The sequence below is a fragment of the Lytechinus pictus genome, chromosome 16, assembly GCF_037042905.1.
Source record: "Lytechinus pictus isolate F3 Inbred chromosome 16, Lp3.0, whole genome shotgun sequence".
NCBI classification, from domain to species: Eukaryota; Metazoa; Echinodermata; class Echinoidea; order Temnopleuroida; family Toxopneustidae; genus Lytechinus; species Lytechinus pictus.
The window spans coordinates 26,498,673-26,513,791 of NC_087260.1; the positions used below are offsets into that span (position 1 = coordinate 26,498,673).

Below are 15,119 nucleotides of genomic sequence, written 5' to 3' on the forward strand. Positions count from 1 at the left end.
TTGCTGTGACTAATTATTTATTCTTTGTCATATACACACATATTTAATACATATAATACAAATATATATATATATACATCACAATATGTCAGATAATAAAATCTGACTTCATGCTCTTAGCTCTACTAATAAGTGAATGGAAATTATTTCATTGTGAGAATGAATACAGTATGCAAACCTTATACTCTTTTGCATTGGGAGTCAAGAAATAAAAATGTATTTACATGTATGTGAAGCTTCGTATTAGTATTATCTCATACATGACTTGATTTTGATTTTCTAAAGTAAAAAAAAGAGAGTACTACAATATAAGTACTACACATGAATGAGAACATATATCACAAAATAGAAGATCAAACTTTAAAGTGTTTGAAAGTGTTTGAAAGTGATCAAGTTTGTTTCAATTCTGTAGGATACCATTTTGAAAATTAAGACAAATTCAAGTAGCATGACTCAACTTGGAAAAAAGAAGAAACAACCAACAGAACCTTTCAGCCTTCAACTCATGACTTTTTGGGGGGAATTTTTTTTTCTAATAGAACCATTTGATTGATTGAATTGTGTGTGTGTATAAGAGGGTAGTGGAGGTATTCAAATTTGAATTTAATTATTATGTAATGTATTTAAATGTTTAGTTTTAAAAGCATTGCCAGTCATAATTACAGTAGGTCAGGAAGTAAAATACCGTGCAAGGGTTAATGTAACGTATCAGATTGGTTGGCACAACCAACCCTTGCAATGCTCACCCCCCGTCCACTCGCACCCTTCCAAATTCAGACTCCCAATTTACTCAGGTGGGTGTTTCACAAAGCTGTTTGTAAGTTTAAGAACTACTGGTGAACCTTTCTTACGAGCTAAATACTCACCAGTGAACATTTCATGGAGAATATCATTTACCGCAAGAAGGGATCACCAGTTGTTCTTAAAATCACTCTTCACTTAGGAAGAGCTTTATGGAACGGCCCCCTGGTTGTTGCCAGGACTCCTTAATGCTTTGATATAATAAAGTAACAGGTTTTTAAACCAAATCAATGTGCTTAATGGTAACTCACCCTTACACCAAGCCCCCCCCCCCCAGCCCTGAAACCATTGATCTTCTGGTTTCTTCACAAAATTCTAGTTACTCTAAGTAGTAAGATACATCACCTAAAGGTAAAGTCCACCCCAGAAAAATGTTGATTTGAATAAAAAGAGAACGAGCATAACGCTAAAAATTTCATCAAAATCGGAAGTAAAATAAGGAAGTTATGACATTTTAAAGTTTCGCTTATTTTACACAAAACAGTTAAATGCACAAGTCGGTGACATGCAAATGAGACAGTCGATGATGTCCTTGACTCACTATTTCTTGTTTTTATTGGTTGAATTTTATACATTTCATATTTTACATATTTGACAATAAGGACCAACTTGACTGAACCATATAGTATTAAACAATGCTAATTCCACATGTTAAGGGAGGAATTAATCGGTTTTTCACTTGACAATGAGGAGAAAATGAGAATATTTCATATTTTACATAATAAAATACAAAAGAAATAGTGAGTGGATAGCGTCATCAGTCTCTTCATTTGCATACCAACCAGGATGTGCATATAATTGTTTTGTGAAATTATTAAAGCAAAACTTAAAAATGTCATAACTTTCTTATTTTACATCCGATTTTGATGAATTTTTTCTCTTTTTATTCAAATCAACTTTTTGTCGGAGTGGACTTGTCCTTTAACGATTAAATGAAACAAGATGGATTCTTGAAAACATGCAGTCAAAATGTAGCCTTCACTATTTCCAGGAGGGTGTTTCACAAACATTTATGTATGACTTAAAAGTCGCACGTAAATGCCGAGTTGCGTGCAGTATAAAATGCATGACCGCATTGGTCATATTATGTCAAAAGGACACGCACAACTGCGTACTGATCAATAAGATTGCATGTTGCACATCACATACGCATCAACATTTAAGTGTGACTCTAAGTCATCCTTAAATCTGTGAAACTACGTCCAGATCAGAGAAATGGGGGGGGGAGGAGGTAAGCAACCCTCTCCCATTGGCTGCACTGTACAAAATTCAGGACATCAAGGTGGGGGGGATTGCTGGCCATATTCTACAGGCCTTGCGTTGACACTGTAAATAGTTTTCAAGGTTTGGTTCAAGATGTCACCTTCATGTATAAAGATATATATAGAGCTTTAATAATCAAGGCCTCTTGAGGATAATCAAGGATCTTTACACTTTATTCATTAAGTCTATTTTCCTCCTCTCTCTTTTTGATATTCCATCTCGATCTTGGCCTGGATGTTTTCCCAGTTTACATCCACCTAGAAAACAATAGAAAAAGAGGGAAATAATACTTTAATATTTTGTAGTGCTTAAATAAGTGATATCTCTATAAACAAATTTGTGCCAAAGAGTTTGTAATAAATCATGCAGTTAATTGTAAAGTTGCTTTTAATTGCTGCTTCATGCAACTTGAGGTATGGATTCATTTGATGTAGATTGAATTGAGCTTTCCACAACAAAGTTGCAATACAAATTTATGATCGATTGCAAACTGTAAACTTGCAAACTTTCTTGTAATATCCCCAACATTGCATTTTATGTGCGTACATAAACAAAACTCTTGTTCTACAGGCTTGGTTTGAGATGACAGACTTACCCCTTGAGAGTATTGCAAGAATCGCTTGCTTGTTTCCTTCTTCTCAAAGCTATCAAGAAACTGCTGGCGATATGCAAGGACAGTGTCGACATGAGTCTTGTACTTGACTGCCAACTCCAAGGCTCTGAACATACAAAGACAAGAGAACAAAATCACATTTTGCACAATCTCATGATACACTATCATAAAATGTACCTGAAAATTATTACTTAACAATATTTGAAATTTCTTCTTTGTTGGAGTCTTTCCCCTTTTCTAAGGATTTCATGGTCCAAGATAGGTAATTGAACTTGAAAGCTTAGAAAACAGGAATTTATTTAGTAATCAACCAAAAAAATGGATGACTTCACAGCCTCTCTGAGAAACTTGATAATGGGGATTAATGACCTGTCTTGTAGAGGGAATCCCTTTCAACATCTTTTCTCTTCCAAACCTCTAATGTTGGAAGAGGAAAAAAAATGTTGGGATATGGAAAAATCTTGCATGCAATAAGGCTGCGGATGCGACTTTTGCTAAAGGTACCTAAATACTCCTTACCTGTCCCAGTTATAGAGTTCAATGTTCATGAGGATTGCTCTGAATGTGAGGTTGGCCTGGAGGAGGATTCCTTCTGCATCTTGAGGGCTACCACAGAACAACGCCATCTCTGCATTGCGGACATCCTTCAAAGGCAACTCCTTGATGTGCTGGATGTACTGCACCTTGTCAACCTGGGGTCAACAAAGGTCATTGGTCAAAGGTCAAGAGGGTCATAGATTCAAATGAGTGAGTATAAGTTGGTGCTGTTTCCCATGAAGGTTAATTCTTGGTCTATTTAGCTTTAGGTTAAAGCTGGACAGTCTTCATCCAAACAAACATTAAATATTGGCAAGGTCAGTAATAGTTACTAAGTGCCACATCCAAGTATTAAAGCTCGATATTTATCGGGTACACACACAAGTATGGAAATATTAAATTTAGGTTTATGTTTCATTCCTGCCAGTCCCTTTTAGCACATATAGGGAATATCTAAAGCCTAAATTCTGGACACGTGCCATTTTATAGACCAGCACAGAAGTTCACAGTTGAGAAGTGAAACATGGGGCTTAGATTAAAATTGTAAACACTTATGCCATCTTGTATATAAAAGATCTATATGAGTAATCAGAAGGATGTTGAATTCCATGTACTTTACTTATGGGAATTTAATATCATACTTACAGCATCTAGTGCAGCATATGCTATTTCAGCAGTTCCAAGTTCTTTATCATAGGCTGCCATGGTAGCAAGACAACTCCATAGGGCATCATCCTAAAAGGAAGATAGATATAAAAAGATAATTAAAGAATGGAACATAAAACACAAGCATACAAAAGATCATAATTCAGACAAAGGTCAATATATTGATCATTGTTAAAAAGACCATCTTCACTATTGGAAATGCAGAAGCATCACCACTGATCATAATTATATTCATATCCATCTTTTGTCTCCATTGCCATCAATATCATCACCACCATCGTCATCATCATCACCAGCATCATCGTCATCATCATCATCGTCGTCATCGTCATCATCATCATCGCCGTCATCATCATCACCATCACCAAAACCATCGTCATCATCACCATAATTATCATCACCACCGCCATCTTTACCATTATCATTTTTATCATCTTTTAATAATAATCATCCTCATCATCATCTTGTAATAATTATCATCACCACCACCATCATTATCATTAACTCCACTGACATCACAACCATCATCAAAGTATCATCATCATCATGATGACCACCACCTCAACCACCGAAGAAACAATCTTCACCACCATTTAGAACAACAACCACTGTCATCACCAAGCCAAGCATTAGATATTCATCTCACCTTGACAAATCTGCAGAGCCTGACTGCATCTTCCCATCTCTTGCTTCCTACCAGTTCATGCATCATGGCGGGGTAGGGGGACACCGTGGTACCGATCAATGCTCCATCTGCCCTCCTGATGGTCACATGGGTACCAATGAAATCTACTATGGTTGGATTCTTACCAAAGTCACTGAAAATTAAAGATGGGAAGAAATTGTTTAGACTTCAGATTATTTATCATTATCAATGATAAATTAACATATCAATTAACATTGATATATCTACATACTCCTCTAAAATATTACGTGTTCATTTACAGTATGTACATGTATGATAATAATATGCAAAATTTATAAGCCTTTACTACGAATGTCTCTAAGCACTGCATGTCATTAGAGGCTGAAGCCATTGCCTTGCGTGTATTGATAATCTGTAGCTGGTGCATATATGACAACTCTGTTTACACATATTCCTATAGCCTCTGAGGGAGGGCGCTATGAGATTATTACATCGCATGCATAAGGTGTATAAGAAGAATGAGGGTATGTTTCTAAGTATCATTAATTGCATCATTGAGGTGTGGTAGAAACATACAAATAGAATAAAACAAAAAAGAAAGGCAGAGATTCCAGAGGTCATCCTTACCTAGCATCTTTGACAAAGAATGGCAGCTGATCTTTATCAACATAGACAGCATTAGGATAATACCAGATAGTGAATTTACCATCCTGAAGCGCCACTAAGACATTGGTCATATCATTCCAGGCAAAGCTTGTTACCATGTTACCTAAATAGAAATAACAACATATCAAACAGATGAATGCAAACAAAATAAAAGTATAAAATGCTGAGGGAATAAACTGTTCCTAAGAATATGGAAAAAAAATTAACCTTGATGACTTGAACACTTGTAAAGTCAAATATACAATTGAATTAAAAGCATCAGAAACATAAGAATATTTTGGATTCATTTCTTTGTGAAGAACTGAGAAAAAAATTTGTTTTTTATATAAATCCAAAGCATTATGAAACTGGACCATGATGAGAGTAACATTAAAATATCTTGTTTTATAATAACGTTATATCTATTGAATAAAACAAAATGAAATTGTAGGGGTAGAAAATTTATATTCAACTCGTGATGTACCTAATCTGCAGTGAGTTCTTACCTAGTTTAATGATCTTGGCTGGCTTGCCAAAGTTGCGGACAGTAGCCAGATATAGATCTCTGTTCTTGTCCACTATGGCCAGATGACGGTCAGCGGCAGGACCTTGCTGGTCAAGGGCTATCTCCATTACCTCAAGCTGAAACAAACACAATGATGAACCGCGCAATCAACTTTTATAATGTCATTGGCGTAAAGTCTCACATCTCATTTTGCTTTTTAAACATTGTTCGGATACAATGTTAACAATTTCAGCAACATTTTTATAGTGAGATATAGTCTCACTTATGCTAAAAAACAAACATATACAAAGATCTGGTCAATGTTGCAAGGACAAACTCATGACATCATAATGATTGCAATGTCAGAATGATTCTATCATTATTTTCTGAATTGTAGCAGATGATGATTTCAGGAGTTGCACAATGGACTGATCATTTTGCTCTAATTCATTTTGATATTTGCTTAATACATTTCAAAAGAATTGGATATAAAGTCTACAATTCTTTGCCCAGTGACAAATTTCCCTGAAATCTCATGTCCCATCCACTCTTAGATAAACGTGTTGATGAGCTTTGTTGTGCAATATCTGGAGAAGCCTGAAGTCCCGGGGGGGGGGGGGGGGGGGTGGGGGGGGGGGCAGTCAATTTTTTAGCTGTACACACGCGTGACCAAAAAACATGTTTAAAGGGGTGTTTTTTCAGGTTTGGACACGGTCCGCAGTGGACTCGTTGAGGGTATAAAAAACACAGATTTTCAAGAAAAAGGGTGGTTTTGAAAGACTGGTCAATGGTCAATTGCGGGGTCAAACGTATTTAGGGTATGTTTTTTTTCTCCAAAGCTTTTTTTTTAAGACTAGCCAAATGTGTTTAGGGTATTTTTTTTCCCAAGCTTTTTCCCCCGAGGTCATATTTCGGTGACATCTTGTTCAGGGGCCAAAATGTGTAAATAAAGCCCGCGAAAAACTTGTTTAGGGGGTTATTTTGCACACAGAGAAAAACATGTTAAGGGGGTGTTTGGAAATTTCTTAGTCATGCGTGTGTACAGCAATATATTTGACTGCCCCCCCCCCCCCCCCCCCCCCGGGCCTGAAGTAATGGCACATTTGCCTTATTTACAATGATCCATAATTCATTATGAAGTGCTATTCGCAAGGTGCTACCTATGAAATGCTATATGACATACCTTGTGTGCCAGTGGTTTGCTTTCCAATGGCTTGCCTGTGTTGGCTTCAAAGAGATGAACTAACTTCTCATCAGTCTTATCCCTGATGGCTACGGTGTCAGCGCAGATAGACAATGTCAATGAACTCAAGGTGTCTGCTCGCATCCCAGCAAACTTGGGGGATGAGATCAGTCGACCCTACGCAAAAGAGAAAGGAGGCACGTTTTACGATGAATCGAAAGGGGCCTTTTCACTATCACGATCTGAAATCCCCATCTATCACAATCATTGTATCAGTGAAGAGCGAGACAGTGATTGGTCAAAAATTGAGAGCATTGTGGAAATTACATTGTGAGGATGCAGCCCCATTACATTTTGTGCTCAAAATCAAGATCCCTCAATCCCTGTGTGTATTTGCAGTCTTTAAGGGTATTAAAACTTGTTCATATCAGACATTTCTTGATCTTTGAACTACTAATGGGCGATTCCATGACATACATACATCAGACACCCTACTATGTGGGACCTGTCTGTATGGATTTGTCTCTGCTTTGTGCTTCATAGGACAGGTGTAATGCTCTCACATTATCATGTCTTGAATAGTTCATAAAGTGAAGTAAAACTGGAGAAAAATAGGGGTCAGATGCACATAAAGGTGGATAATTTCATGAAATGATTTCCCCACGCAGAGCTGCCAACCTTGTGCAACCCAAGAAAGGGAATTATCACCCCAAAAAAGTAATACCCACCAAAGTGAATTTTTAAGAGGACCCTTAAAGGACAAGTCCACTCCAAAAACAGGTTGATTTGAATAAAAAGAGAAAAATCCAAACAAGCACAACACTGAAAGTTTCATCAAAATCGGATGTAAAATAAGAAAGTTATGGCATTTTTAAGTTTCGCTTGATTTCACAAAAAAGTAATATGCACATTGTGGTCGGTATGCAAATGAGAAGACTGATGGTGTCATCTACTCACTATTTCTTTTGTATTTTATAATATGAAATATTCTAATTTTCTCCTCATTGTTAAGTGAAACAACGATTTATTCTTCCCTGAACATGTGGAATTAGTATTGTTTAATACTATATGGTTCAGATAAGTTGGTCCTTTTTGTCAAATCTGTAAAAAATGACATATTGTATAATTCAAACAATAAACAACAAAAGAAATAGTGAGTGAGGGACATCATCGACTATCTCATTTGCTTGTAACTGAACTGTGCATATAACTGTTTTGTGAAAAATAAGTGAAATCTAAATGTTTTTACTGTCTTATTTTACATCCGATTTTGATGAAGTTTTTAGCATTATGCTAGTTTGATTTTTCTCTATTTATTCAAATCGACATTTTTCTGGGGTGGACTTGACCTTAAAAGCAACCTTTAACCCTATCTAGGCCGGGGGGGGGGGGGGGGGGGCCTCGGATGCCCCCCCCTCAACGAATCGAGCGATATTTTCGTCGCGCGAAATTTTTTGACCGCGCCGCTCGCTGACTTTTTACTTTCAAGTCTTGCGCAACTTTTGAGACCAATTTTGCGTCACCCGGGTATGTGGTTCCGAAATTACGCAACGTTATGTAAGTGCATGTCAGACCAAAAATTGCTAAAAAAAGTGGTTTTGTGTACAAAGTCAATGCAAATTGTGTTTTCAACCAAAATTCATAAATGTATGATTATTTTTAGTTTTGCTGGTCTAAATGTATTTATTTTATGCTTTTTATGATCTCCAACAAATCCCAACAGATTCCATTGAAAAAAACAATGAAAAACAAAAGGTGAAAAAACAAAGAAATACATAAGAAATTGCAAAAAACAATAAAATACATAAGAAAATGATTTGATATCGCAACCTTTTTCATGTACACTTGCTAAGAACACCACAAAGAGTTTCTATACCAAATATTAGAACATTTGGAGCTTTATTTAGGGAGTTAGAGGAAAAAGTATGATTTCGCATACTAATTACGCATAAATTAGCATTATCACTTAATAGCGATTCGCATGAAATAAATTACTATACAATTTTGTAGATTATGACCCAGGCAACCCGCGTGCCAATTTTCGGCGCGATCACGCGGTCGACGGCCGAGATCTCAAGGGGGGGCCTGGGAGCCCCCCCCCCCCGGCCATATGAACTCCCAAAATACCCCGGCCTAGATAGGGTTAAGCCACCTCCCCCCCCTCTCCGAAAAGAGATAGTATGTTCACAATGTTTACAACATCACTTTATATATCTTTTTGGCAAGTATATGTTGGAAATATGTCATCAGGTATAAGTACATACAACCATTTAAGTGCAACACTAGCTCACAGTTTTCACCATACCTCATAAGTATAAAGATGAAGTCCAGCAGCATCAACGATTCCAAAATGCCTGAAGATAAATAAAAGAAATCATCGTGACAGGGGTTGATTTAAAGGTTGACGTTAGTACTGGCATCGGTGTTGGAAGCACAATTTAGATTGCCTTCTCTAGCGCCAACTTCTAAACTGAGTTTATAAACATGGTAAAAATCACAACATTGATAGCTCAACACCAAGAGAGCCTTGTCCCAGGATCGGTCATACTTTTATTTAATTGCTGTGCTGATGCAAATATCAGCCCAACATCAAGAGGTAAACATCAAAAATGAAACCTAAATTCAAGTTCATATCAGATAAATTATGTTTTAATGCAAGCACATGCTTCTAAGTGCTAGCAGTTTCCTTTGACTAATGTCACACTAGAATATTCTTTTACACATTTCCAATCATTGTAATTAATTTGACATTGCAGAATGAGTTGTATTATTTATATCTGACTGATTTGTGTAAAAAAAACACAAATGAACAAATCAGTATAAATTAATCATGCTACAAGTAAATTGTCTGACTTACTTCTCAGCTAGTACAATGAGTGTTACAGTGCCTTCCTTTAGATCAAATATCATTGGAGTATTCCAATTCTTGGTGCTGGTGGGGGAAGAAATAATAATTGAAAAAATGATTAATAATAATAATAATAAACATTAATTTGCATAGCGCAGCTTGATATATTCAGCTGCCCTTGTTCAGAGCTCTTTTTACTTATGTCTACACAGCATATTACAAGGTCGGAGACGGTTTTACTCGACTGCTAAGAAGGCAAACAGAGGAATAAGAGCTTTTATGTTCTTTCCGAGGGAACCGCAGTGAAGATAAGTTTCTTGTAAACTTTCTATAAAACAGCAGAAGCACATTGACTTGTTTCTGAACCCAGGTTACCAGGGCTCTGTAACACAAAGGATTTCAATCATTTGCCAAACGACAATAGCCAATCAAAATAATTGTTGATGTTCAAAAAACTGACTGGGAACCAATCAGAATTATTCTTTCATTATTTGCAATCAATTGCAAACCTTTGTATTGCCGGGCCCTGATTGCATCCAATACTCTACAAACAAGCTTATACATCTCCTGCAACTGTTGCAGAACAAGGTTACATTTGATCCCAACAAAAGAATCAAGCGCAGATCCAAAATAAGAGATTCTGAATAGTTGAAAATCATGTTAAGTTTTGTCGTTTGAGTTGTATTTGATTGCAAATCTTTCTGCAATAGTCCGCTGAGTTGGGTACACTTCGATTTTAAGTTACAGAGAACAATGAAAAACATTACACACCAAAAAATAATCTCTCTATAGGCCTAATTTTTAGTGGTAGTTCTTTTTTTTTTTAACACATAAAACCTTCCTTCTGTAAATTTTTCACGGCTAAGAATGCCAAGTCTTATTTTCATCCAACAATAACATACCTGTACACATAGCACTGTGAAGCAGTGGCAACCACAAGGTGTTCATATGATAAGGCAGTCTTGATGATACGATCTCTGAATTCAAGCTTCTCCTTGGCATCGTTTGTGACATTACGGACGCTGATTGATTTATTTGACGTCACCACAACCTCAAAGTTCTTCCATTCTAACCGCCTGTATACAAAGTAAAATAATTGTGATATTCATGACATTTTAATGAAATTCCTTTGACCGAATATACATTTACATTATGTTAGGTTTTAAAATTCTTTAGCTTACTTCTTCAAGCATGTCCCCAGACATTTTCCTCTGAAAATATTTTCAGAAAAATAGCTCGGGACCAACTCAGGGGCCCTTCGCAGGAAGAACTTCTATTTAACACCTTGATTGAAACAGCTATCTTAATCGTAGAGAATTCATAGTGATTGTATCAGATCATATCAGATCAGTGTTGGCAATTGTATTAATCATAGAAAAATTCTGAAAGGTTAAATAATATTTGCGATCATTTGTGAAAGACCAATCAGGACTTTTGTTAAGGATCGCAAGACAGTGGGAAAGAGGTATAATGCACGTCCGAAGAAAGTGCTTCTGACTTGGTAAAAATCAAATCGTGTTTGATATTTTGAGTTTCCTTTCATAGCAACTTTTTCTGAAATGGGTCAAAGTCCTGATAACCTTCATTAAAATTACCGTATTGTGTAATTCCAAGAAAAGGAAATTTGTGAGACTAACCTTTCAATAACGTGAGAGAAGATCACATGACCATTCCCACAAGCCCCTGCAACCTGCGTACCATCTCCGCTCCATGCTATATGAAAGATACTACCAGTGTTGGGTTTCTCCAAGGCGTAAGACCACTGCAACAGTAAATTAATCAAATTAAACAAAAAATGATATTTTGTTCATAATGTTTACAAAGGAAATCAATGCATACATATATAAATAATTCATCTCATTTCTGATTTTCATTCAAAAGGATATTCCACAAATTCTAAGACAAATCCCAGGGTAAATCACATATATCTCGTCAGGTTTTCACAGCCAAAGAGTATGAATAACAAGAAAGTATTTCAGTGAAACTTTGGGAATGTAGCCTCATTTTTGTTATACTTACAAGTAAGTAATTTTAACACTTTTTCTAAATTCTTTAAATTAAAGTTCCATCAGTGTCTTACTCTGATGAAAAACAGTTGAATATTACTTCCCCCAAGAATTATTCTCCATATACCGTCTATCATATATACTTAAGAACTTAGAGATCTTTTTTGTTTTTTTCTGATTGAACAAAATATGACAATGTTTAATATCATCAGCAATCAGCAGTGGCACTGAGACATGCTAAGGGGCATTTCATGAAATTTGACAGCACTGTCTAATTGTCAGAGCTGATAATTTGACAGTGAGATCCTTGGTTTTGATTGGCTACGACTCACTGACCTCTGACTGTTACTATGATAACTATCGGAAGGAGACAACCTGTCAGTGATGACAAGCTTCATAAACTGGTCCCCTGATCATATAAAGAGTTGGGAAAGGGGGGGGGGTCAAAAAATTGTGCATAAACAATGGTTCAACCCCAAACTCTATTTTCCTAAAATTGAGCAGTGTACTTCAGATTAGGACATTCTGAGTCATATTTTTGGTTTGTATCTATGGTGCTTGGTGGTGATTATATAATTAAAAGAGTAACTGACCCCACTCTTATCACACAACCTCAGTGTGTTGAAAGAGCCGACAGCAAAGAGCTCTCCGTCTGGAGCCCATGCTACAGACACGATGGGATAGTCATGAGCATGGGAGCTATAGAGCTGACGACCGTAGGAATCCCAAACACGATACTTGCAGTCTTCACCACCAGACAGGATTAGATTATTAACTGGATTCCAATCGACTTTCAGGATGACACCATCATGGGCTTTCCACTGGTAGAAGAAACAAAGAGATTTTATAAAATATATAGATAAGAAATACAAATGTAGAATTCAAGAAAATGAAAAATATAATCTCTTTTATACACATCTTCATTGATTAGTTCTACAAGTAATGGTTTTATTTTTATAGAAAAACGACTATTTGAATACAAGTCTTACAAATTCAGTGATCGCATATCATATCAATACTTAAAAAAAAAAAAATGGTATATCATGAAATTTTAAGCCTGTTTCATGAATGAGAAATTATTTTATAATTCATACTAAAGGAAAATTACGTAGTTACTTTTAGTTTGGTCAGGAATCTGACCCACATAAAATAGCAAACTAAATCTAATAAACTTTTTCATTAAAAAAAATAATTCATATCATCCTCACCATAACTACATTCATATCATGTAGTAAAAAAGTTGAATTGTGAACAATCTTTTGGGAATTTAGTGAAAAAGAACTTTTTAAGATACCGTACCTGAAGTGGTTTAGCATTGGCCTGAAGTGACTTGATAATGAGCTGTTTACCGTTGGTTATTAGCACCTGATCTGAGTCAGGTGACCAGCATATTGAATATACAGCTGAACCTGTTCAGGAGTGAAAAAATTGAAAACATTTTACATAATAGTAATGATAACGTCATATTTACACATGGTAATCACCTCAGTTCCAAAATCTGTTCTCTAAGCAGACCCTGCTAAATTATTATTACCCGGCTTTAGCTGGGCTGCCTAGGCACTCAAGCATCGGAGGAACTTCCTCATACTGGGTACCCATTCACCTCACCTGGGTTGAGTGCAGCACAATGTGGAAAAATTTCTTGCTGAAGGAAAGCATGATATGGCGTGGAATTGATCTCACGTCCCTCAGATTGAAAAACAAGTCATGACCACTAGACCACGACGCCCCACATGAAGTTGAATTCAGAGACAAATTAAACAATACAAGTATACGGTAGACCAATTTTAGTTGTGAAACTATTTTCATACAGTAATTATTAAATGAGATCTGGGAGGACAAATTTATACCAAACAAAAGATGAATTGGCATATGGCATAACCCTCTCTCTAGCCCACATCTGTAATATCAACACTGGTTCTACGACATTTGCTCCAGCGACAATTGCTCCGCTGTAAATTCCACACACTAACCAAATTACCAATTTCAACACTTAATATTACACTATACTCTATCCTAAACTTAAGATAAAACCCTATTGCAACCCAACCCTTTCCCAATATCTTTGAAGACATATTTTCAGCCAGGAGCAATTGTCGCCGGAGCAAATGTCGTGCCACCATCCATACTAACCTGTTTGTGCAAGAGTTGAGCGCAACATTCCACTACGAGACCATATCTTGACCTGACCGTCTTCACCTGCTGTTGCCATGGCAGTACCATCGTAGCTCCACCTCCCAGACAACACAGCCCCTCTGTGAGCATCTACAGATTTCTCTACTCTACCAGACTTGGATATCAAGTGGTATTTACCTGGTGGGACAAATGATAAGAGATTTGTTAGCATTAGAACATATTGCTAGTTACTTTATGAAAATAACTACTCATGTAAAGTGTATTTTGAATTAACAGATAATTATTAAAAGAATTATCACTAGACAATTTTCCAAATCATTACATTTTAAAGAAAAAGACATTTCCTTCTCAGAGAGGGGGTAGTAATCATTAATATACTCCAAACAAATAAAAATTCTGTTGCATTTATAATTTAGTAAATATTGCAAATAAACAATCACAAAATATATACATTCTGATTTACTGTGCTTGTACAAAGTGAATGAACAGTAAACAGAGTTCATAAAATCTCATGAATTTCTGGTCTTGAAGAAAATCACAATATTATGTGTACAGATTAATCAAAGGAAAAGATGTACAACACATTTAATTGTAATATTCTGTGTTATATCACAGATGTGTAAAGAGCAATATGGACTGCAAAGCTATGTAAAACATCATTTTTTTTCTTTTACGTTGAGTTTATTCTTAACTTATAAATTATCACAACTTACCATCAGTTGATGTCAACACAAACACATCTGATTGGGACTGCTTAGTCTTTCCTCCCAGTCCCCTAGGAAAGAAATGAATGTCTGTAGCATAGATATCATTGGGTAGTTTGGCTAGACTGCTAGTCTCGTCAGACAGGAGGTTCCAGCGTAAGATTTGATGGTCATCGCTGCATGAGTACAGCTCTTCGGATGTTGTCCAGGCAACGCAACTCACCAGCTCAGAATGTGCAGGGCCGTCAAGGAAAAATATTTGAAAATCACTGTTCGAATTCAATTCCTTATTTTCTAAATGTCACACATTCTGGATACCAGAACTGGCTTAGAATAAATCAATATACCAACTGCATTCATCATGAAACCGTATCTTACAGTAGTGTTAACATCAGTTGAGTGAATTGTTCAATGTTCAGATATTCATTTCTACCTAGATATGGAATATGCTACATGGTTATTAAGAATTAAGGTTAACTCATCCAATAGCGCTGACATTCCAAAATTAATATCTTATTCTTTTGAGACTGTGATATAGCAATTGAAGGTGGTATCATTGTAATATC

The 15,119-nt window shown here is 36.2% G+C and overlaps 1 protein-coding gene across 4 annotated transcripts in view; it reads right to left on the reverse strand.

Moving 5' to 3' along the window:
• LOC129279270 (intraflagellar transport protein 80 homolog) overlaps window positions 1-15,119 on the reverse strand; it is a 25,454-nt gene continuing 10,335 nt past the window's right edge. The window contains exons 3-19 of one of the 4 annotated variants that reach the window (XR_010296012.1): window positions 14,563-14,787; window positions 13,847-14,026; window positions 13,013-13,122; window positions 12,307-12,534; window positions 11,345-11,469; window positions 10,610-10,783; window positions 9,717-9,791; window positions 9,165-9,213; window positions 6,860-7,036; window positions 5,678-5,813; window positions 5,154-5,295; window positions 4,527-4,698; window positions 3,860-3,949; window positions 3,197-3,369; window positions 2,660-2,783; window positions 1,806-2,321; window positions 561-833 (exon numbers count right to left, since the gene is read on the reverse strand). Coding sequence is in view for 2 of the 4 variants with exons in the window: in XM_064111066.1 (XP_063967136.1) it covers window positions 2,250-2,321; window positions 2,660-2,783; window positions 3,197-3,369; window positions 3,860-3,949; window positions 4,527-4,698; window positions 5,154-5,295; window positions 5,678-5,813; window positions 6,860-7,036; window positions 9,165-9,213; window positions 9,717-9,791; window positions 10,610-10,783; window positions 11,345-11,469; window positions 12,307-12,534; window positions 13,013-13,122; window positions 13,847-14,026; window positions 14,563-14,787 (2,252 nt within the window). In the remaining 2 variants the exon portion in view is untranslated. Of the gene's footprint in view, window positions 2,322-2,659; window positions 2,784-3,196; window positions 3,370-3,859; window positions 3,950-4,526; window positions 4,699-5,153; window positions 5,296-5,677; window positions 5,814-6,859; window positions 7,037-9,164; window positions 9,214-9,716; window positions 9,792-10,609; window positions 10,784-11,344; window positions 11,470-12,306; window positions 12,535-13,012; window positions 13,123-13,846; window positions 14,027-14,562; window positions 14,788-15,119 lie in introns of all 4 variants that reach the window. The other 3 variants (XR_010296011.1, XM_064111066.1, XM_064111068.1) reach the window with 3 other exon arrangements.